The 25031-nt window shown below is 44.9% G+C and overlaps 1 protein-coding gene across 3 annotated transcripts in view; it reads left to right on the forward strand.

The window, feature by feature from the left end:
* The first annotated feature begins 8054 nt into the window (after positions 1-8054).
* Glis3 (GLIS family zinc finger 3) overlaps positions 8055-25031 on the forward strand; it is a 419182-nt gene continuing 402205 nt past the window's right edge. The window contains exons 1-2 of one of the 3 annotated variants that reach the window (XM_021152026.3): positions 8055-8705; positions 22093-22575. In XM_021152026.3, the coding sequence (XP_021007685.1) occupies positions 22188-22575 (388 nt within the window). In that variant the 5' untranslated portion in view covers positions 8055-8705; positions 22093-22187. Of the gene's footprint in view, positions 8706-10167; positions 10190-22092; positions 22576-25031 lie in introns of those variants that run through there. The other 2 variants (XM_085833847.1, XM_085833848.1) reach the window with 2 other exon arrangements.

Below are 25031 nucleotides of genomic sequence, written 5' to 3' on the forward strand. Positions count from 1 at the left end.
CATTTCTAATCTGTGCAACCCATTGAGATAACATCATTATTATCAAGTTCAAATGGTTGAACTGCCGGGCCTCTCAATTCAATCTAGAATCTAAGGACTCTCAGGCCCTGATGCTCATGCCAACAGCCTCCAGTGATCTCTAGATTTTCAAATGTCATTTAGTTATAAAACACAGGACGGAAAAGCATTGGGGGCAGGGAGGGTGGTGGTGGATGAGCTCAAACTTTGCAAAGCTGGACCAACAACTGCAAAAACCGAGGGGAAATCTGAGATGCGTGGTTCGGCTGCTGTAAACGATTTCTTTGCTGTTTCTCGGTGTTGTTCCGTGGCGATCGTGGCGCAGGCGTAGGGGCTCTGCTTTACCTTAGCCAGTTTGGAATGCATACATTTTCTTTCAGGAGATGGGTTCTGGGCAGCGTTTGTTAACCAGTAACAGGGAACATACAGTAATGGCCCAGCTTTTCAAAGTCTGTTGTCTGACAGGTAAAATGGAGATATTATTCCCTCTGACCCCAAAAGGTTGGGCAGTGGATCTGAAAGAGTCGTTGTGTAATTGTGGGGGAGATTAATATCCCTTTTTACTATTATACTGTCTAAATGACTGGAGGGTCTCAAAGAGAGCCCAAGCCATAACTTTATTTTTAATCCAGGCTACTCTTATGGTATAAAAATGATACCATCGTTTACTAGGTAGTGAAGCATGTCTTTCTTTCTTTTTTCTTTTTTCTAGGCTCCTATATTAACTTGACCCTCCATTTCTAAATAAGCTTTTTATTGTTTACATGGGAAAAAGCATCACACAGGGATTAATTGTTCAGAGTAAATGTAGCATATATAGTTTATCATCTTATTACTTTTAACCATATATTTCAGGTGAAGCATGTCTTTCTTATCTTTACATCTTCTGTGGTTCCTTCGCTATGTTAGGTGCTTTTATAGGTTGTTGGTACTTGTATAAAACACAATAAAAGGAATTTAATAGTTCTTGTATATGAGAAAGCTAGGAGCTGAGATGGAGATCAGGAGGGACCCGTCCAGGGCCAGGCACGCGTTTTCTGCAACCCAGCTCTGCAGGAACATCAGCTTTCTCTGCAGGTTCCGAGGAAGGCAGTTTCACTTCTGTCTCTCCACAGCACAGAGGAAGAATGGATACTTCTAGAATCTATCAGAAAACATTCTTTCCTACCTATCATTAGCCCAAATTGGCTCATAAGCCTGCTCTTGAGTCAACCTCAAGGCCCGGGATGGAGGGGTAGGGGAATGTCCTGTACTGATTGGCTTAAGGCCAGGTTAACTAGCCATCTGCTCTGACAAGGTTAAGTAGAATTTCTCTTAGAATCCTCAAGCCACTCCTAAGAGTTGGGGAGGGGAACGGGGTCAGTTTGCCCTTAAGCTATTTCGCTGAGCCCATTACCAACTGGGAAACACAAGCTCACACAAGTTTATCTGCCAGAGGCACAGTTCCTACCTGCTCTTTACAAAGCCTCAGGTAGCAGAACTGAAGTCCTCAATGGGCCAGGGTACAACCTCTCGTCTTCGGAGTAAGTAGTGGAATTGAGATTTCCAGGTTTTCTGATTCCAAAGTCCACCCTCCTTCCAACACCCCGCCTGAGGGCATGAAGGAATGAACAAATAAACACTAGGCAGAGGCACAGTCAGTTGCCCAGAAGGAGTAAGGGCAGTGGACTGTAGGGGAGACTTGTGTTTGAAGTGGGCCACTCCCACAGGAGCTGGGACGCTTGGAAGGTATTTTCTCTCTCTACCTGTTTCCTCATCTGTGAAATGGAAATTGTACTCCATTTGACTTACTGGACTGAGTATGAGAACGAAGTGGGGCTGCCATTTAAGGAACGCCCTTGCCAGGAAGGAGGTCGACACTCTTAGTATAAACAAGTATGTTTTGGGGGCAGTTGGTCACTTGAATAATTGACAACAAAGCCACACCCTGTGTCCTCCTACTTAACTACAAGAGGACAGAACGGTCTACAGATGAGACGTTCCTGAAGGCCAGAGTCATAGCAACTTTGGATGTAGAGAATACTTGCAAGCTTACAAAAACTCTCTTGCAGGCAAGTTAAGGAAGCCTTTAAAGAAGCCATCAAATTGCTTTCGCTCCTCAGAGCCTCATTATACCCAGTTACACAGTTGGGACCCCAGTGTTGCCCACCCCCTTCTACAGTCATCTCTGTAACAGTAACCCCGCCTCCCTGTACTCCCCATCCCTATCCTCCCCCCGCCCCCCACCCCTTTGACTCTCATCTCACCCTCTTTTAGGATGCAATTTCTTTTCTGTACGGAACTCAAGGTGTGTTGTGAGTGACCAGTGTGTGTTTATCAGCTGGGAAAGCCTCAGGCCAAGACCACCTCCGAACACAAAGCCTGGCATGGAGATTCTGAATTTTCTTCGTCAAGGAAACAGAAGGCTGAAGAGCCCATGCACACTGAAGGAGTGGGCAGATGTTTCGCCTCACTCACAGGATTGAAACGATTACAGAGACAAAAGCAAGTGGTTGGTGTTGGCTACCATTCCCACAAGTGGGAAGCCATGCTTTCAGTTCCTCATTAATAAAGCCATTCATTTGATTAGCATTCATTACTTACTAACGGCTCACAGTGCTTCTGCTAGTCTGTGGAGAGCCTATGAAGAAAAGTAAGTTACAGCCATGGGAAGACATTTTCAGAAGACTGTTAGGGACAAGACAGCATCTCAATGAGGTAATTAACTTCCCAACACTGAACCTAGCCAGTACTGGTGCCGAGTAGTAGAGGAATTATTGTGTAACACTGTATACATCTACGGTTCATTTCTATTTGGCTTAACCCATTGGTCTCTGCAGAATTTTAGATGCATCTCAAGCACATCCAAAGTGGGAAGAAAAAATATACTCATCAAAAGAGACTGAGAGGCACTGTATCAAGAACACTACTGATTTTGGTCAGTTATGTTTGAAGTTGAGACTTTTTAGGCTCTGATGTAAAGTTTTGGCCTCAGAAGAGAAAGAGCATCCTGGTATACATTATATATATATATAATATATATATATGTGTGTGTGTGTGTGTGTGTGTGTGTGTGTGAACTTATATGAACAAAACTGTATCAGTGACTGATGGGTAAGGAGAGTCTAGACAACCAGATCAATTATACCTGTGGTGAGAATAACTTAAATTTTATATAATATATATATATATGTGTGTGTGTGTGTGTGTGTGTGTGAACTTATATGAACAAAACTGTATCAGTGACTGATGGGTAAGGAGAGTCTAGACAACCAGATCAATTATACCTGTGGTGAGAATAACTTAAATTTTATTGGGCCTCTCAAACTTGGATAGCATAATGTGAGATTTGCTGTACCCTGCTATTTGCACTGCTCATTCAGGAAGGTGAAATGGGAATTTTCCATCTTGCACACTCGGTTCTCTTCTGTAGTTTGGCAAACACTGACTTTTTCCACTGCATTTCTACCTGACTGGACTATTGTCAGCCAGTGTGTGAGTGTGTGTGTACGAGCTTGTGTTTTAATAGCTAGGCATACTGTTCCTGGTGCTTTTAGCTCATCTTATCTGCCTGCTAGAGTTCGATTTGATTCTGGCTATGGGTACTCTACAGGAACAGGGCCCTGATACCCTCTCTTTGCAAGTCTGTCAACAGACTGCTGATAGAGTGCACAGATTCACACATATAACAATTCTGACGCTTGCTGTTAACTCTCCTTGGGCGTGTTCAATGGCTGGATGGCTGCAGCCACACAGTTACGAATGCCTCTGTTTTGACTTTAGCCTTGAGTCTGCAGCTGCACAGCATCTGAGCCTTCTGTGACTCTCGGAGGCTTTTCTGGTTGCTTCTCTACCATTCTTTGAAGGCCAGCTCAAGCAGCCAGGCTACTCCGTGCTCCCCTGGGGGGAATTATTCTGGTGCCCTCCACACTCCCTGCCCACGTAGTTGTGTTCAATAACAATTGATTATAAGAGACTGTGAACTTTACACACGCGTGTAATGACGAATATTCATTGTTGGTTCAATTTAGAATCACCTAGGAGGCAAACCTCTGGGTATGTATTTTAGAGCATTTTCACAAATGTTTTACAAAGAAGAAACGATCGGTTCACCATGAATATGGGCTGTCCCATCCCATGGGCTGGGGTCCTCAACCTGTACACATAAGAAAGCAAGTAGAGCCATCACATTCATTTCTCTGCCAAAACAAACCTCTTCCTTGCTTTTATTGGGTATCGTATCAGAGCAATGAAAAGAAGTAACTAATGGGACCTCCTGCCTGCTCTACATACAGTCAGAGAGAATCCTGTTATATTGTAGGGCAATAGTGTTGAAAGAACCTAGAGATTCTGGGCCAGCAAACTTAGCTGTGCCTGCAGTTCTCCCGACTTCCCTGAACCTCACTGTCCTTGCTTCCTAGACTCCGATTACTAATGGCCATTCCGTGGCTTTGAGGAATGATGAGGTGATATACTCCAGAGCCTAGAGGTTTTGCTCTCTCCCCAGCACAGGGGATTGACGACCTTAAGTAACATCTCCCTATGAGCAGAGACCGCCACGTGTGACTCTTTGAGTCTCAGTGCTTGGACAGATTAGGTACATTTGAGCTGGCACAGGGCGCTGTCTGCTGAGTCACTTGTCTTGAGTCAGTGGTTGAGATTAATACAATGTGGGTCTCTGGAGAGGGAAGATGCTGGCTAGGCCACAGTTCCCACCTCTCTGGCTGAAAGATCTCCTCTAGGCGTGACTCCTAAGGACAAAAGATGGGGAGGCTCATGGGGAGGGAAGCCTGACATTTCTGACCACCATCACGTTCTTTTCCCACTGTCTCTCGACCCTCTCCTCTGACCCCTTCAATTTGGAACCAGCACGGATTTCATTGAGTCACTCTAGAGTTGATCTGGTGGCATAGCAGGGTTACTATAACTCTAGGGATAGAAATGCATGGCGGAGCAACATTCTTGCTCCCACTCCAAACACTGCCTATTTAGTGGCAAACATATTAGGAATACTAGAGACTCATAAAAATGCCACCTGAATAAAACACCATTCCCACTCTTTTTTTTTTTTTTTCCTTTGAGACAGGGTTTCTCTGTATAGCCCTGGAACTCACTTTGTAGACCAGGCTGGCCTCGAACTCAGAAATCCGCCTGCCTCTGCCTCCTGAGTGCTAGGATTAAAAGCTTGCGCCACCACTGCCTGGCACCATTCCCACTCTTGGGCTCAAAATAACAAAGGGAATTTGGGGACCTCTACACTATGCTAATGACTTTAATGACCTGCAACTTCCTTATTATCTCATTCCCATGAGTAATTTATTAAAGTTGAGTATGGCACTAGATGTTTTCTCTTATAGCTTTGATATTTCCATCGTGTGAGAAGTTTCAGGAGTTTGTGTCAGGTTCTAAGACATTGTGTTTTCATTCCACACATCGAAACCTCAGCATTTCAACATTACCTGAAATGCTGGCAAAGTTTTCATTTTTCATGTCTGTCTTCTCATCCGTCTGCCTGGCTTTACTTCAGCCTGGGGAGTGGCAGGAGCATTCGAGGAGCAGAGTTTCCCGTGATGCTTGGAACTTTAGCAGCCTGTTCTGAGCCTGAAGGCTGCCGTTCATAAGGATGTTTTTTTTTTTTTTTTTTTTTAATGTGAATGTCAGGCATGTTGCAATAACTAGCCACAATGGAATAATCATGGCAATTTCCACCAGTTGGTTTCTTTGTTTTTGTGATGTTACTGTACGCTTCATTTTATGAGTATTTTCTTTTCTTACGTGTGGCTGAACATGTCTAGTGCCATCCTAGGCTTGGGCATTTGTATTTAAAAGGAGATGAAGAGCAAAGAGAGGGAGACACAGGAAATGGAGAGAGTGACAGAGCACAGCACTTACTGTTTTATTCCCTTGCCTTTGGCTTCTGCTGACAGACACTATGGTGTTTTATAGAGTTTGTGTCTCCATCCAAAAGAAATGAAGACCATAAGAAGGTCTACTGAAACAGTATTGTGAAAACGAGGTTTCTCCTGCTGACGTTACTGATTATTACAGATTAAGACCCAGTAACGCTTCTCCTGAAATGAGACACACACACAAAACTGCCAACAATCTTTTTGGTTGGTTTCCTGGCCTAAGTCATTTGTGTCCTTGGGGGGTTGTCTATATACTATAAGACTACATTATATTAGAATGAGAGTAGAATAGTCTAAGGACCTGAGGAATTGTTTCTGTGTATAATGTATGTGTTTTCGTGTTCGTGTGTGTACACAAATCTGTGCACGCATGTGGAGGCTACAGGTCTGTGTAGGTGTCTTTTTCCTTTTATTTATTTATTTTACTTTTGGACGGGATGTTTCACTGACTTTGCTACACTGGCAGGCTCCAGGGATCTGTCTGTCTACCCCCTCCCCAACTCCCAACCAGTGCAGGAATTTCAAGTGTGTACTACAGCGCTAGACTTTTTACATAGGTTCTGTGGGTTTGTGGGTTTGAACACAGGTCCCACACTCTTTTTTTTTGCTTTGCTTTGTTTTGTTTTGTTTGTTTGTTTGTTTTTTGAGACAGGGTTTCTCTGTGTAGCTAGCATAGCCCTGGCTGTCCTGGAACTCACTTTATAGACCAGGCTGGCCTCGAACTCAGAAATCCACCTGCCTCTGCCTCCCAAGTGCTAGGATTAAAGGCATGCACCACCACTGCCCTGCCCCAGGCCCCACACTCTTTATATATATATATATATATATATATATATATATATATATATATATATATATGCCCCACACTCTTTATATATATATATATATATATATATTCTTTTTTATTAGATATTTTCTTCTTTTACATTTCTTTTTTTCTCCAACTTTTTATTAGGTATTTTCTTCATTTAATTTCAAATGCTATTCCAAAGGTCCCCTATACTCCCACCCCCCTGCCCTGCTCCCTTACCCACCCACTCCCACTTCTTGACCCTGGTGTTCTCCTGTACTGGGGCATATAAAGTTTGCAAGACCTAGGGGCCTCTCTTCCCAGTGATGGCCAACTAGGCCATCTTCTGCTACACATGCAGCTAGAGGCATGAGCTCTGGGGGTACTGGTTAGTTCATATTGTTGTTCCACCTATAGGGTTGCAGACCCCTTCAGCTCCTTGGGTGCTTTCTCTAGCTCCTCCCTTGTGGGCCCCGTGTTCCATCCAATAGCTGACTGTGTGGTCCCACACTCTTAAACACTTCACTGACTGAGCTGTCTCTCTCTCCAGACCCAGCCTAGCGAGCAGTATCCTAAGCTGTGGCACCACTGAGGTCATTTCGTCCACAAAGAGGAATAGAACAAAACTCACTGTGCAAAGGCCTAACTGGAGGATGCGGAGTGTAATATACTCATTGGATTTCAAGCTGGGAAGTCTTTTGTTTTCTGTGGCGATCCACAGTGGGTCCACTAACAGGAGCTCTTTTTGCAAGAGGCTTCTGAGAGCTCTGATCGAGCCTGATGGAAGGGCTGCAACTTAGGTGGGGTAGAAAGCTGGGGAATGTTGAACTCTTAAGAAAGTACCACTGTACACAAAGTCTGCGAGGTGGGTGTGGCCATTCCTCCCAGCCTGCTTGTTTCCCCCTCATCCCCACCTTCTTCTCTTCCTTTTATCCTTTGGAAGATGTCACAGGCATCCTCTTTGTATCCCATAGCCAGTTTTGGAATTGCCACCAGCATCCAATCCCACATATTAGGGTTCCTCCCCCCCTCCGTTTTTATCACTTTTCCGTTTCCACTCCCACCCCCACCCCCTTTTTTACTGCAAGGATTTCTCTCTTGATCCATGGGAGTTGACAACAGGTCCTGTTGAAGGGCTGACACTTTTTTAGTTTTAAAAAAAAAAAAAAAAAAAAAAAGGCAAACCAATAGGTTCAGAAAGGTGAAGAGTCTCCCCGCGGTTACCCGCTCTGGAGTTTTATGGGAAGGAGCGTGTGCGCACGAACGTCAAGAGGGAGACACTGGCTGGCCTGGTGACCAGGAGCCCGCCCCCATCCCTCCCCGCCCCCTCCGGCGCTCACACTCAGGAAGCAGCTGGCTGCGGGCCGGCCCTCGCGGCCGCACACACATCCACACTCCTCGCCTGGCAGCCTCCCTCCCGCCCTCTTCCCCCTTTCCCCTCTCTCCCTGCAGCCGCGTCCCTACTGCGCCGCCGGGGCAGCCCAGAGCGCGGCGCGCAAGGGCACCGGCGCCAGGGGCCGCGCACCTCGGGGCCGCGGCGGGCCCGGGTCCAGGCTCGCACCGGCGCTCTCTAGCCGCGACCCAGCTCAGGCAGCCAGCATCCCGAGCCCGGCCCCTCCAGGCGTCGCCCTCGGCCCCGAGCGAGGATGAGCACCCCGGGCCAGGCATGAAGTCGCCTCCCAACTTTGTAAAGACATGACTGGAGTGTGCCTGTGCGTAGCGCGGACAGGGAGCTGATGCGGAGAGTCGGCCCGCTGCCCTGCCTCCTCCTCCTCCCAGGGCCGCCGCCGTCGCAGCCTCGCGCGGGCACACACACGGCCCTCCGGCCGCAGTTCCGCGCTCCGGCCACGGGCTTGGATGCGAGTTTTCCTTTCCGAAGGAGACAGAGCCCGCGTGGAGCGCTGAGGGGGGCTCAGCCTCCACCCACGCATCGCTAGTGCTGTCACGAGCGGGCTGGCCGGGAGAAGGGACCCGCTCGCCTAGCTTTGTTGTGGAAATCCGGTTACCTGGTAAGTGGATGCCATAGGAACTTTGTTCCGCAGGCGAGGGACAGAGAGAGAAGGCGCTAGAGAGTGTGGGGGCGGTCAAGCCCGGAGACGCAAACTCGGGATTAGAAAGAGTTTCTGCATACCGGCTTGGTGGCATTCGCACGGGTTTGAGGACAAGAGCACACCAACTCCCCCAGACTCACAGGACTTCTAGGGACCTAGGCACACCTTACCGAGGCTGATGGCAATACTCATTTAGCCATCAAACTGGCTGTCAGTTACCTAAGAGCGCGGGGTGTAGACAGAAAGGAAACCAACAAGGTGTGGAAGTTTCGCTTATGAGGGAGAGTCTCCGTGCCTTTTAACTGAAAATACAGGTACCAGAAGGTTACACAATCAGGGCCAGATACAGGGCGCGCACCGGGGTCCTACTTAGGGAAACTTTGGCAAAGTGGGGAGTGATGGGGCTTTGAGGTCTTTAGTCGGGGTTGTAGTTGTCTTTCCGGCTTCCACGTGTTTATGGGGCGCCACGAAGGCTGTTTTCCACTTCATCGTCTCATCCAAGTTGGTGTCCCCATTGTTCAGTGAGGTCCTCGGGTTTGGGGGCACAGCTACTAGTTAGGAGCGGTGCATCGACCCGCAGCCGCCAAGTTTTCAACTGTAACCTCCCACGCCACGAAATCGCAGACACATTCAGACACCTAGCACTCCCCGCCGGGTTTGTCACCTCGCGTTTACATTTTTATGGGCCGGGGACAAAATGTCAGCACTGTTTGGGAAATGTCTGTCTTGAGTCCCGCTTCAAGGCTCCGGTCCCTATAAATGACCCTGTGTCTATTTTGAAGTCTGTCGGGATCACTTTCTGGAAAGCGTGAGTGAGCTGTTGGCTCTCCTAGACACACACCTTGCCCCAAGCAACAGTTCCAAGTTACTCACTAGAGCTGACAAGTCACCCGGGGGACGAGAAACTCACCCAAGTGTCTGAAAACCTTGACCAGGGTGGATTTGTCATCCTATGGATGATTCAAGAAGGTACCTGGAGGAAACTTTTGGAGGTTTCTTTTTTTGGCAAAAGGGTTCGTCGAGGTCGCGCCCTTAGATCTGGTATAGTGTGTTTGGGAGGCAATAGCAAAACGACACCCGTGGGGGCAGGGAGAGCAGTCGCCCCGTGGTCGGGACAGGGGCACAGTGCAGGGCCCTATGTACCCCAGTGCGGCTCCCGGTGCTTTGGCCGGCAGGGTCCCCCGCAGCCCGGCTTCCTAACTGGCGGCCTTTCAGCCCCTCACTTACTCAGAAAGAGGTTGCACAACAGGAAGCCGGCACGAGTTTGTTTTGTTTTGTTGCGTTCGCTCGCTCGCGCCGCGGGTGGGGGGAAGGGTCAGAGCGGGGGCGGCCTGGTTGCCCCGAGCACCGGGAAGGGCTCTGGAGCCTTCACCTCCGGACCCGCCCCTCGCTCACCTCCGGAGATCCCTGAGGCTAGGACCCAAGACCCCCGCGGGGCAAAGGTGTGTGGGTGTGCGGTGTGTGGGAGGGTGCTGAGGACCCCAGGAGGGGTGTTCACCCATTGTCCCGGGCCGCACATCTTGGCCCCGCACCCCTATGCCACTCCTGGCTCCTCTGCTCTGTGTACCTCCCTTCCTGGCTTGTCTTTCTTGACATCCGCTAGGTCCCATGGGATAGAGGGTAGGGGATCACTTCCGGAATTCTCCAGAGCTGTGCCCGCAGGGACTGCACTCCAGCAATTGCAATTGGAGAGGACACCTTTCCAATTCCTTAGAGCTTTAGGACTTGAACATCTCTTGAATTGGGGGTGGTGGTCTCAGGTGGCCCTAGAGTTAGTGAGGAAAGAGAAGTTTATACAGCTCCACCCAGTGGACCAGTTCTCTGGGTTATGGAACCTGGAGAAAGAACCCCTGCCAAACTTAAGCATCTAGAAAAAACTCTGAGGCTCACAGTGGAGAGCATTTCTTGGCCCGAAGGTGAACTCCAGACAAATGCAAACTCTCTTGTGTCCGTTCTGAAGCTTTGATGAGTCACGATTTCTTCATTGGGAAGTAGCCAGGCCCGGTTCCCTAAATGTCTCCGTGCCCGTTGGACTTCAATTTTTAGACTACGTTAGGAACTTTGATTCATTGTAAAAATGAATTTGGGTTAGTTTAAAAATCTTACTCCTTCTTTTTCTCTTTGGTTTCCTGTGAGGCTACACAAAGCAGGTGCAGCCTGCAAAAGTTTGCAGAAAAACAATGAAGGCTGTCTCTGGAAATGATCTATAGAGAACTGTGTGAGAGGGCACCCCCTCCCCCCTTTCTCTAGTGAGAACTGCTGACATTAAACGCCTTTACTAGGATCTGCTACAGTGTTCATCTAGATGAGCTCCAGCCCACCCCCTCCTTGAATTGAAGGAGGCTTTCTTCCCATTCTTATTGCTACTTAGTTCGTGTCTTTTCTTTCCTGTCAGGACTCAGGCCTTCTTCAGAGTGAGTAATTAATTCTGTGTGCTCTGGGGTGGATTCCCTGTCCCCTTGCTTCCCTTGAGGTCAGTTCAGGTAGAGTGGCTTTTCTTCACGCCATCGTTGGTCCATCCAATGTTTCCACCAATTTCATTGGCGATTCTACCAAAGTTCTTCCGGTTAGCAGAGGTTGGATACCTGGAATTGTCCCGTTTGGAAAGTGACTCTCCTTGGATGGACTCTGGAGTATGCCTAGTGGGGTGGAATTTTTGCCTGACCCCCCCCCCAAAAAAAAAAAAAAACGACTGGGGAGAGTTGAATGACTGGAAGTGATGCTTTGTAAAAGTTCTGCCTTTCTTCATGTGGCATTCAGGATCATTTGATTTTGGAGGACAGCCAGTGTTCTCTCTCACTAGCCCTCCTCCCCGAAATGCTCTCCCCCTGCCTTTACTACTAGTAAAGTAGGCCTGAGGGCATTCTGTCTATATTGTCATCATAGTTATTGATCACCGGAGTTGGAATGTTAATTTGTAATTCTCCAAGATGGCAAGAGTTATTCCGAAGTTGTTGATCCTGGGAGAGAAGCCAGAACCCACTCTTATCCTTTGTGGAGAAGTCACTTCCTGTGTTTTCTGCAATTATTTCTCTATAGAGGAAGGAAGTTATAGTATAAATAAGGTGCCAATACAGGCTTAACTCTTTTATGTTTGGCTGATTGATAAACTCAATCAGGACTGAAGTAAATGGAACAAAAAGATACATAGGTAGTCTTTGTAACGAAAATACAATTTTTATTCAAGGAGAAAGAGACAAAATGAAACCTTGAACATGGTATTAAGATGAACTTGAATTAAAAGATGCCAACGTTTCAAGTTTTCCTAGTTACCCACTTTAGGCAGAGTTGACACACGGGCCAATATTTTAATTGAGGTAGAAAAAAAATCCATATGGAAGAGCATGCCTGCTAACTTCATAAACAGGACACAACCAACTTACGGGCCACACAGATACCTCCGGTGGTGGTCCTTCTTTAAGGCACTGGTTCTCAACCTGTGGGTTGCCACCCCTTGGGGTGTCACATATCAGATATTTAGATTATGATTCATAACAGTAGTAAAATTGCAGTTATGAAGTAGCATGAAATAGTTTTATGGTTGGGGGGGTCACCCCAACATGAATTATGTTAAAAGGTCATAGCATCAGGAGGGTTGAGAGCCCTAACTTCCCATGTTCCTGTATTTAACAAGTGTCTTGTGCTGTTGGAATAGTTCAAGCTTTGTTTGATCTGCACACAACTTTATAGTAGGTCAGACAGTTTATTTATTTATTTTTAAAGGAGATGGGAACAGTTTGGCTTAGAGACAGTAGTCAGGTATTATTTAATTTTGATAGAATTAAGGGGAAAATGGGTCATATCTGTACCTGGTGACAGTCTGGTACCAATATGAGTAACAGGCTTGGTGTGACTCCAGATGAGCAGGAAAACTGCTTATAGAGCATGCATTGGTAGCCCTGGTATGCAGGGCCAACACCCCACAGCAAACAGAGCTTGGTTCTAGTCCTGAATTGACTGAAAATTGACCACTAGAATGTTACAATTCAGGCAAGAATATTGTGTCTATCCGAAGAAGGGGGTAAGATTTATATGTCAAGTTTTCCTACTTAGAGAAAGGAAGAGAGAGAAGGAACAGACTAGAAAGCATAGAGCTGTAATTAAACTGGATCTACAGCCACAGAGCATGAGACTCTTCATTGAACGATCATATGTCACTTATACTACATTTATTCAGATAATGAATAAGGGCAGACTACTATGATATAGCTCATTTATATTCTCTGCATAATATGAGCAGTGTAAGTACAGTAAATATACAGATGTTGAAGTATCTGTATCAGTCAGGTGTGAAAAGGACAGTGTTGGGCAGTCTGTGTAAATTCAAGGCTTGGAGTTCAAAGGTAAGTTAGACCTAACCTCAACTCAATGAGAATTTAGACGGGGAAATAAAACAGGCAAGTAGTCATGATGCGCTGTAGAATGGTAGGACTGTGAATGACAGATGTGTGGAGTAAAGTCGTTAACATGTGTAGGGGTCTTTTATGTTCTTGGCACTGTGCTTAAGAATGTGACATGCAGTTTTCATTTATTACTGACTGTGTAGTGTCATGAGCAGTGCGCCATAGTGTGAATATTCCCCCTTGACAGATAAGAGCATAGAGACCAACATAGGATTGTGAAGGACATAAAGACGGCCTGAGAGTGAATAAAAGTGGCTTTGGGGTGGTTCATTTGGTAAAACACTTACCTTGCAAGTATAAGGACCATGTGCAGGAATAGATGAATGTTTTCCCAACCTTTTCAGCATCAGCGGAATCCCACAACTAGAGCCTAGGTGAAAATGTGCCATGTGCTGGTGCACCCCGTAAAGCCAGTGCTGGGGAGGCAGGGACGAGAGGACCCATGGGAATCACTGGCCAGCCGGTGTGGCTTAACTGGTCAGCTCTAGGTCAAGAGAGACCTTGTTTTAAAGAAGGTGGACTGCGTTCCCGGGTTTGACACCTAAGGATGTCATCTGGTTTCCGCATGCGTGTGCAAATCCACCCTTCCATATTTGTCTGCACTTGTACAATACGTGCACGAGTCCATACATTTAACTATGGAAGAAGAAAGGGTTCTGGGGAACTCTGGAGGCAGATTTCAAGGTTGTGTGTAAGAACAGGAATCCAATTATATTCTGTCTTGAGAACAAAAAATTAGGGGTTTTGTCCGCAAGTGCTTGAATCTCAGAGACGTCACCCAGCTGAGCACATACTTAAGATCAAGAAGGTAATGGGGCCGTTCTTGTCTGCTGTGATCTCTAGGCCAAGAACATGAAAGCCTTGTGCCTCCCTTCAGGGGCAGTAAGCCTTAGGGAACCATAGATGGACAGATAGTCATGAGCACAAGGGCTGACCTTGTCCCAGGCTCCTTGATAAAGTGACCAGGATTTCTGAACATCAGTGGTTTCTACACTCCTGAGTCAAGAGATTCCAGGTTTCATTTCTAGGCCTGCTGAACACTGTACACAGAAACCAACTGGAGGCGAGGGCTGAGGACGACTCTTGCTGTATTTGCGTGTGCAGAAGTGGATGAATGTTTTCCTAGCTGTTTTTAGCATGACCAGTAGGCTCCACTCCTGTCTGTAACTTGGCCGAGTCATTCATGGTGGGTTTAAACAAAATTTTTAATAAATATGTTGTCATGTTGGGTAAAGGCCTAGTCATTGTTGTGGACATTCATACTTCTTCTCTGATGTCAGGGAACAGAACTAACTTGTATAAAACGCCTGTCTACCAGTGACTAAACTTCTACTGGTTACTTTTAAGCAGTGACTACAGTAAAGGAGAGAAATAGCTCACTACATGTGTGACAGAAATTCTTTAGCAAACTTGACTCTTTGGGCTGAATGATCAATTGTACTTCTACAATCTTCTGCAGGTAGCCGTTTCTTACCCCTTTGAGAAAATTGTGGTTTCCAGCTTTACAAATACCATTCCTGCCGACTGAGTGGTAGGTTACACCAGCCAAAGGACCAAGAATCCTCTTTTCACTTAGGCAGAGTTCGCTTCCCGCGGACTTCTTTGTGTAAGGACGGGCTTTCATATTTTCTTTGCAAAGAACGTTCTCCAGCCAGGTTCCCTGATTCTCTGGTTTTTTTTTTTTTTTTTTTTTTTTTTTTTTTTTTTTTTTTTAAGAAACCTCTGTTTCTCAAATGATGACCATGTGGGGAGTTAGTCCCTCAGTGCAGGTAATTAATTCAGGGTGACGTCATGGGGGATGAGTTCATTTTTTCCGGTTCGGATTCTTCATCTCAGGATCTGATGGTTAACTCATTAGGAACACATTTCAAAAAAATGTAGTGCTTAAAAATCGAGTCATGCTAAACGTGCGGCCAATCCCGTATTTTTGGTTATACTCTCAGGGTACGGCTTCGCCTTTGGAAAGAGATCTATCTGTGCTCTGCAACCAGGAAGATCTGAAAGTCATCAGTAATTGTTACCGCTATTTGTGTGTATGGGTCTTTTGTCTGTATGTCTGTTCACCACATGCATACCTGACGTCTGGAAGGCAAGATATGTTTTCTGTTTGTTTTGTTTTTTTGGGGATCCCTTAGATCTGTGTTAGATGGCTGTGAGCTGCCAAGTGGGTGCTAGAAACTGAACCTGGGTCCTCTAAAGAGTTACCAGTACCCAGCCAGGTTAGATCTAGAGTGCACTGCCACTCTAGATCTCATTGTGAGTTGTTTTGATGCTGGTCCTGTCAATTGCTCAGGCGTTAACTTCTCATCACACATGATCTATGGCTGTCTATTGAGTTGTAATAGATAGCAGTGTAGAAATGTAGCTTTGTATTATTTGACCTTAAAACAAACAAACAAACAAACTAACTAACTAACTAACTAACTAACTAACTAACTAGGCTTTCTCGTGATAGTGCATACCTTTAATCCCAGCACTGGGGAGGCAGACACAAAGGCAAGAGAATCTCTGTGAGTTTGAGGCCAGCCTGGTCTACAGAGTGAATTCCAGGATAACCAAGGGTACCCAGAGAAACCCTGTCTTGAAAAAAAAACCAAACCAAAACAACCAACAACAATAAAAAAATAAAACTGAGGGCAGAGGCAGGGAGCTCTCTGAGTTCAAGGCCAGCCTGATCTAGAGGGAGTTTCAGGACCAGCCAGGGATACACAGGAGAAACCCTGTCTCAAAACACAAAAACAGTGAGTTCCAGGACAGCCAGGACTATACAGAGAAACCCTGTCTCAAAAAACAAACAAACAAAAAAACAAAAAAACCCCAAAAAACCAAAACAACAACAAAAAAACCCCAAAACCCAAACCCCCCAAAACAAACAAAAGCCAAAACGTCAAACTTTCAAATCTTTTCTTTACATTATTTTGATATTTCTTTTACTTTGATTATTTAACTCTGGGTATCCCCACAGGTTCCGTTTGTAGGTGTTTGGGTCAGCAGAGTTCAAATGGTTTTCTGACACTAGGTTTCATTTCATTTTAGCTGCATGGTCCACATAAAACAGTGTGCATCGTACCCCAAACACACACTCTGCATGCGGAGATGTACACTGCAACATTGCTTGACTATTGTTCCTCATGTACCCTGATAGCTTCAGATATATTTCGCTCTATTCTGTTTATTTTATTTTAGGAAATACTTTCCCTACTGAGTAACTCATCCCATAGGCCATCCGTGGATAGCAGCCCAGTTTGTAGAACGCTGCTGCTTTAAAATGAGTACTTTGGTAACTGGAGGCCTTAGGAAGTTAGCATATTTCAACCTAGGCTAAGCCAGTTCATGAGTACCTTTCTGAGCTTTTTGTGTGCTGAAAAAAATTTTTTTTTTTTTGTTTCAAGTTCATTCTAATTTCTTATGATGGTGACTGTTTTTTGTTTGTTTTTTTTTTTTATTGGATTGACCATTTTTGTAAGGCCACAGCTTTCCAGACCTTTCTGTCTTCATTGATGAGTTGAAGACTGAGGCCAAGTAACGAGACACTTCCCAATGGCATTTGGTATAGTAGGAGGCTGTGAGAGTCCTAAGACACCCAGGGGTGTGGCCAGTGCATTCTGGGGGATGTGGGGAGTTATGCAGCTTTACTGCTGTTTCCTGCATTGTCTCTCAGAAGAGTCAGATTTTCTTACCAGCCGTCTGGTCTGGAATTACTGTCTCTGTCATCCCAACCACTGTGTGGGTCTTCAGAACCTTGCTTCTGATATTCAGACTAACTAGAATGGATTCCTGAACTAGAGGGCGGCTCCTCTGTCTCCTCCTCACCCTTTCTCCTGTCTTCACCATACTTACTACCTGTATTGTGAACTTCACAGCTACAGACTTAAGTTTAAAATTGTGTTGTCAGCTATTTTATTCCATATGTTTGAGCGAAATTTCTTCCTTTTCGAGACAACTTACAGATACAGAATTTAGAATGGTTAAAATATATTGATCATGAATTAGTTTGGAGTTTAGATCCACAGATGCATCCAAGTCAGAGTTGTGTTTTAAGAGAGTCCCTGATGTAGGTTATAGGGTCTTTTCCAAGTGGTCTTTGGAAAACTACTGGGTGAAAGGACTAACGGTTGTCTTTCTAATTAGTGTCAGAATGAGAGTCCTCTGATGTCATGTTACCAGTGATTGTGTTGTTTGAGTAGCGGTGGTACATACTAATGTTCAGAATAAATGGCAATGTTCTCACAGTCATCATGAGGCCTTGAGGCTACTTGGGTGAAAAGGACTACACATGCTTCTTTGAGTTTCTGCACTACAGCTTAGATATGAGTTAGCTTTCTTTTGGTGTAACTTCTGTGGCTCTGGAGGCTTCCCCGAGTCCAGTTATGGACCCACACGAGGAGTTAAACTCTACCTTGCTGTGAATCTGTTCACCATAATACATGACCTTACCGTTCTGGTCTAGAGAAATGGTATTGTCCACATCTGATACACTCCCTCCATAACGTCCTCCCGCCTCATGGGCTCATGTTTGCACTTTCCTCTTGTTGAAATTGCAGACAAGGATCACTCTGATTTATTGGTGACATCTAATATAGCTGTGTTTATATTGTTGCCAATAAAATGACTTACATGATTGGTTTTTGTTTATACAATCTTTACTGAGGAGTCAGTCACCTGTGTTAGAACAAGGTACATTCTGCTTATTGAAATGAACTCTGGGATATAAGAACATTCAGCTCTAGCTGTCCTTGATTAAATTGCAGAATGTGCTGCACACTGAAGCCGTGCATGAGAATACTTATATTATCCATCAATAGGTTTTTCATTTCTATATTCTTCTGGCTACAAAAGCTGGAACAGGAGAAACCCAGGAGAATAGCATGGGTCTATTAAACGATAAAGGCAGTGAGGTTGAAATGACAGCGCTTAATGAAATTATACAATCATTAACCCAAAGGGGGGAAAATGAGAAGACCGGCAGACCGTAGATGGCTTAGACACATAAACACTCACATACGCGTGCACATGTATACACACACAAATAAGAATGTACACGCACACACAAGTGTTTGGGGCAAGCACATACTGTAAATGTGCACACACATATGTAAATATGATCATATTCAGGGTCAGTTTGCTTCCTGACCTTCGCTAGAAGGATTTTTTTTTGTTGTTTTTGGTTGTTCAGTATAAAAAATGCTTTCAGCATAAGGAATGGAAAATATAACAAAGGCTAAATCTAGCCTAAGGAAATGAAATGATGTATGAAAATTAATAATTAACTGGCTCATCAGATGAATTATGACTCCAGATGAGTCTATTAATGATATTTACTAAGAAGGGGCCTTTGGCTGTCAACAGGTGCTGTGGAAGTTGGTTCTGGAGTTTTCTTAGATGGATGAGTGAACATTGTTTCATTTGTTTAATCTCTCTCAGTGCATAAGGAGCAGTTCCTGGAGCCCTGGAGAGAAGGTGGAAGCAGGATTTTATATTTTGATCCAAGTTAACTTTAATGCTTTCCCAGAAAACGAGTGGCATTATAAAATGGTTTTCTACCTGAGTTTCCGTGGAGGTTAAGTCATTTCCTCTCTGACCTGGATTGCAGGAGTTGTGTTTTAAGAGTTTGAAAGTGGTCAAAAGGGAAGATTTAGTAACTCATTAGCAGAGTGAACATTTTCATTGTGAGAACCAATGGGGGATAAAAATCTAAGTGTGGTTAAACATCAGATATGAAACACCTGAAATTTATATTTCTGAATGCTCTTTGCCTTTTTTTTTTGTTGGTAGTCTTGAGTAGAATATTTGGTCATAAGACAGGAGGGAAAGCCTGTGAAAGTTTTTAAATAGGAGGAGCGTAGAGAGATGGCTCAGTGGTCAAGAGCGCTGGCTGCTCTTGCAGGGGACCCAAGTTCAGGTCCTAGCACCCACGTGGCTCACAACTGTCTGTAACTCCAGTTTCAGGGGATCTGACAATGTCTTCTGGCTCGGTGGTCATCAGTCAGGTATATGGTGCAAATACAACATGAAAACATAAAATATAAAAGTAAATGCATCTTTGTTGAAAGAGGTCCACATTCAGTGGAATTTTCCTGGTTCCCTTTAGGATACTACTAGCTGTGATGTGATCATCTTAGACAATTCATTTAATGCGGTATTCCTTTCTTTCTGGTTAGTGCTGTCTTTGTGCGTGGTGTTCGGGGAGGGCTCTCTCTCTCTCTCGTCATTGTCTCCTTCCATGCACCCATTGTTGCTTGAGTTGTGTTGGCAGAGTGTGCCACTGTTTTTGCTTCTATGGCTACAAAGTTCCTCTAGATTTAATTGCTAAAAAAGTGGATTCTTCATATCAGTTTGTTATTATAATAAATGAGTGTTTTAAAATAATCCTTCTTACCTGTAGTATTAGAAAACAACAACAACAACAATAAACAACAGCAGAATATCAAGAGACCATAGTGATTATGGTTAGGCTTTTATGGATGGAGATTTGTAGTTCAGGAAGCTTGTGACTTACCACGGTAGTTCTCAGCATCTTGACTTCTCCAGTGTTCCTCACTGATGCTTAAGCCTAAGTCTTACCTGAAGCTGAGTGGTTTTCTTATCCTTGATCACCCTGTGGGCTTGACATGATATTGTGATCAATGGCTTAGTGCAGAAGTATATAACATAGTATGCCGTGAGTAGACAAAATTGATTTCTATGTACCGGTGTCTTTTGCTGGAAAATCTGTTGACACAGTTCACGTGGAAACTGGAATTGTAGGCCAATTCCTACCTGGCTTGCTTTTCTTCCTTTTCGTGGGTGGTTTTGCCTAACGTAGAAATGCCATTCACTTCACTTTTCTGGCTACTTCTTTGTCTTATAAGTACATTTTTTTCTTCTTCTTTAAACCTAAGGCTGTTTCAAATATGAATGCGAGTTATTAAAAAAGCAGAATAAATATTCATGTGATAATACAGGTGTGAGTGCCTGATGCTTGATTATATTCTTACCTTTCTGAATTTCCTTCTTGTCGACTCTTCTTAATGACTGAGCCTAATGCTGGATTACTTAGTGATGCATTTTTGATCCAGATTTTGATGACAACTGCTTGTTTATGATGCTGATGTAAAAAGTGACTTTTTTCTAACAAAGTCGAAATGACCACAGTCAACAAAGCTGCTGCCACTTGCCACTTGGATGTGGTTTAAGTGACTCCAGTCATTTTGGACCATTCTTCAGTTTCGAAAATTTGTCAGTATGGCATAATTATGTGCTTTTTTTTCCCTTCTGATGAGTAATAAATAAATGCTTCCTACAAATAAATGTTCAGAGTGCTCAGAAACCACTCTTTCACAAATGAGTGGCGAATGGATAATGGTTTTGATTCTTGCTCCAGATCAGTCAATAGAGGAAGAGAGTGGCCAGTAATAAGGTGTAGCTCCACGCACACACAGCCAACAATGCGCGAGGAGTTTTCCATTGTTAAAGAGGAACAGACTTAGAGCCAGTGTGATAGCAGGCTCTGTTCTTTCTGTATCATAAATGAACGCCATCCATGCAGGTCTGGAGACTTACTTGTCTGTCTGTGGGACGTGCCGTGGAGGGAGAGTAGGAGCAGTTGCTATATACCAGAGAGAGTTTTTAGTGAATTTTAGCAAAATAAAGAAATAAAGAGTGCATTCCAAATTCCGTATTTAAATTACATACAAAGAGTCAGTAGGCACCTGTGACAAGTTTTGTGGAAATCATAGTGAACATTCAAGTTGTTTTTTTTTTTTTTTTAATTCCTAAACTGATGAAAGGAATAGTTTCCTTGAAAACACTTTATTCCTTTGGTAGCCTTCCCATGATGATTGGTGCAGGCATTTCTTTAGGAGTTGAGTTGAGAATATTTGTTCAGGACCCCAAGTGGATCATACAGCGGGAAGAAGTCCCGAGGCTCATCCTATTGAGAACGTGTGGATGTTACTGCTATAGTCTTGATCGGTCTTCATTTTCTGTGTTTGTTCAGCTGTGGCTGCTTCCCATGACTGTCTTGTCTGTATAAAAGACAGACATCGTTAAGGCGGCACCTAGACACCTGGCCATGTCCTAGCGCCCACATTGCAGAGTGACCTGTTAGGGAGGGAAGAGCTTTCCTTAGGGATTTAGAACCAGGGAGCATTGATGTCACCACATAGGAGTAGTGAGAATGACATTCGGTAGACACATCAGTACATACGTTTCTGCTCCCAATGGAGGGTCCCCAATAATATGGTATATATGGCCACACAGTAGGGCTTTTTGTGAACATACTGAGGACCCTACTTTGAAGAGTTGCCTTCTCTTGTGCTTTCCAGGAGCTGTAGTCTATAGTGTTTTCCTATTCCAGACCCTCACATAGAAAGAAGGCAGGGTATTGTGGCATTGATCTATTTCTATCCCCATAACTCAGGATCAATATGGATGTAAGGCTCTGCTGCTGTCTGAAAAGTAATATTCCCATACCTAGAGTTTTTGCAAATCTGGGCACTATGAAAATGTTGCTCTCAGAAGGAACATGGTGTTTGCTTTGCAATTGTTCACCGGGAACTTCAAAAGTTCAATCTCACAGCTCACGGAGGGTGGTGTTGCGAGAGTTTCCAAAGATACATTGTAGCGAAAATGAAGTCTATGGACAGATCCCTTCGCGAACAGAGTAGGTTTCATTTTGCAAGCCGTCATCAGTGGATGGGTGGTTGCTGCCAAGAACACCGCATTGAGAAAGGCACAGATCAATGCAGTGATCCATAAGCTAAGCCTCCCATGGAAGCAGAAGTGTAGAGTCCTTGCCAAGGAGCTATGTGTTTTATGGTCTTGTTCTATACCACAGGCCAGTTTGCCAGCTGTGTTTCTTTTTTTGTCCCAATATAAATGCTATACGAGTTGAAAATTTACTGGATCTCGTTTTCAGTTTCACCATTTCCAATGCCTGCCTTTGTTTTTGTTTTAAACAGACTTACCACCTATCAGATGGATAACTTATTGCCTTGCCTTGAAAGAATCAATAGTGCCATTGGATATTGATTAGCGTGGCCTCAGGGCTCTCAGAATGAATGGAAGGTCATGTGGCATGAATCTCCACCGGACATCAAGAACCCCACAGGGGCCTGGGCTACTCGGTGGTCAGCATATCCCTCCCATCAGAGCCCACGCAGGCACTCCCTGCTCCTCTTCCTGTGCCAGCACGCCGAGCCCCAGTATTGGAAGTCTTGCTAACAGTCTTCACCTCAAGATGTCCTCGGGAGCAGGGATGGCTCCTCAGAGCAACATGGCCGCAAGCCCCATCCATCTGCCTGCCCTGAGCCCCAGGAGACAGTTACTCGCCAATGGGAAGCCTCAGTTCCAGGTCACCCCGGCTGGTGTCATGGCAGCACCACACACTATAAAGCCCAAACAGCAAGAATTTGGAGACCCCTTCTCTCCAAATCCCGAGAAAGGTAAGATTGTTACTTGGGAGTCTCTACAAAAGGGGACTTTTTAATCTGCCCCTTGTCTGCTGACTGCCAGCAAGTTCAATAGAAAAATATACGTAATTCATTATTAGAGTCAAGGTTCAAGAGGTCTCATGCTTGGGAAGGGGTTGGGTGTGTACTTTTGTATGTGTGTCTAAGTGATGGGTACAAGTGAGTGGTACCTTGGAATTGAAGCAGAGTGGAAGGTGAGGCAGAGCAGCTTAAAAGGGAAATAGGGAGGAAGGTGATGACTGACAGGGCAGGAGCTGGGTGCAGAGTCTGTCTTCTGCATACTTGTGGCTCTGCCCTGTCTTACGGGGGTGGAGGGGTGGATTCTGCAGGCAGTGGGGGACAGGGCCTAACCAGAACCAATGCTGGTGTTAGAAGTACTAGAAGAAAAGCTGTGGTCGGGAGGAGAGGACCACAGTGGGAGTCATTTTAGTACCCAGGAAAAAGAGGAGTCAGTAAATGTTAATAAGAAAAATTCAAGAGGGAGATTCAAGCTGGAATAATGCATCCCTCCTCAATAGTGGAGATTGAAACCATAGGCCCACAGCAGCGTGTCAGGCAACTGCTCTCCCACTGAGTCCTGTCCCCGACATGTATTTAAACATATTTTTAAAATTGGTGAGGGACTAGAAAATGTGGTTAATTTGAAATATAGCATGTGTGTTTAATTCAGTCGTGATTGGATTACCCTCTATTTCAAATTAAAAGAGTAGTTGTTGAGGACTAACGGACTATTTGAACAGCACCCTTTCTCTAGCAACTAACTGGTGTGGCCTTAATGGATTTACATTGCAGACGGTGTGCGTGTGTGCTTAGGCTAGGAAGAAAAAGAGCCTGTATCTTACATAACTACAGCTTTTAATGTCAAATGGCACTCTGCATATTTCTTAAGGTACTTTGTTGTCAACTCGTAATAGCGGACACAGCTTAGTGCCTGTGTATTCCGGTGTATAGAGTGTTTGGCCATAAATGAAGAGATGAGTAGGAAAACCCCACAACAGTACACACACCCGTGGCTTTTATAGTTCTCCTTTACTCTCTTACTCTCTTTTCTCCTAATCATTTCTATTTAGTCTAAGTTCTGTTTGGAGTTGTTGCTTTCCTAGAGCTACTAATATTTAAGCGCAGGTAAAGTTTGCCTGGGGGCCTTTTCTAGAATAGTCTGCCACTGTTAGGCTACTACTGGGCCCATGGGGTAGAACATTGAGTTTCTTCCTACCAAACTCCTCTGTTTGGTTTTAGAGGCACTGCGCCACGACACCTCTCAGCTCATCTTGACTAGGGAGCTGTAGCTTCCTTTTATAGGCACGGCTGTCCATGTGACTGGCAGTCGTAACCTGCGTTTCTCATATCATGTATGTGTGTGGATGCTTTCCAACACAGACTCAGAGATTGCTCACCACAGTTCAGGGTGTGTGCTATGGTGATTTAACCCATGGAGGTCCACAGAGAACAAGCTCTTTGGGGACACTAAGATGGAGTTCAACCTCTCAATCTTACTTTGATAGAAGATGTAATAATTATGACCCTGGCTTAAAGCGTCCTTCAGGAACTTGGGTTAAGTGAGTTTAACTGAGTGAGTCATTGGGGCCAGCGTATCTTGTAAGGCGTGTAGAGCAAGCGCTGCTTCCCAGTTCTTCCCCTGAGGCGTGCTGGCTCTCCACTAGCAGACAGTGCCTGGCTTCCTGTCAACAGGCTTGGAGCACAACTGAGTTCTCACAGATAAGAAGCTGGGGACGATCTGAAGTTATTCTTCTCAGCCCAGCATCTTGGATACCATCAGTGGTCTTGGTGAGGCCAGAAGTGGTGGAATTGTTTCTGCAGATCTTGACGAAATTCATAAAATTAAGCCAATAACCAGTGGTCTGGGATTGCTTAAGCTCCATCTGAATGTTTCTCAACAAATAATTATTGAACCTATATTGTCAGGGATCTATTGTGCTGGAAGACTTGCCATTAAGATGTCTGCCCCTCAGGCTGTTGGAGGATTTGGACCAATGTATGGGCAGTTCAAAATGAAGCTCAGTGAGCTCTCTGAGAGGGGCACACTAGTGCACACGAGAGTGGCAGCCTTTGTGTGTGTGAGAGAGTATGTGCTTGTACAGGCTGATGTGTGCAGATGTGCAGAATAGAGGTCAGTGTTGCTCTCTTCCTTAGCCACTTTCCAACCTACTCCTTCTTTCATTTTCCTTTGAAAAAACAAGAGTCCCTCTCTGAAGCTGGAGTTCACTGTTTGGCTACCACGGTGACTAGCGCTTTCCAGGGCTCTTCTCATCTTGGCTTTCCCAGCTCTGCAGTTAGAGACATGGCTCACTACTCCTGGCATTTACGTGGGTGCTGGGGAATCCGGACTCAAGCCCTTCCACTCGCACAGTAGTCGCTTTACAACTCTAACTCTCTCAGTCTCTCTAACCCCATCTGTCAGTGTTGAG

Source organism: Mus caroli, unplaced genomic scaffold, assembly GCF_978045245.1.
Source record: "Mus caroli unplaced genomic scaffold, Mus_caroli_1 scaffold_20, whole genome shotgun sequence".
In the NCBI taxonomy this organism is placed as follows: Eukaryota; Metazoa; Chordata; class Mammalia; order Rodentia; family Muridae; genus Mus; species Mus caroli.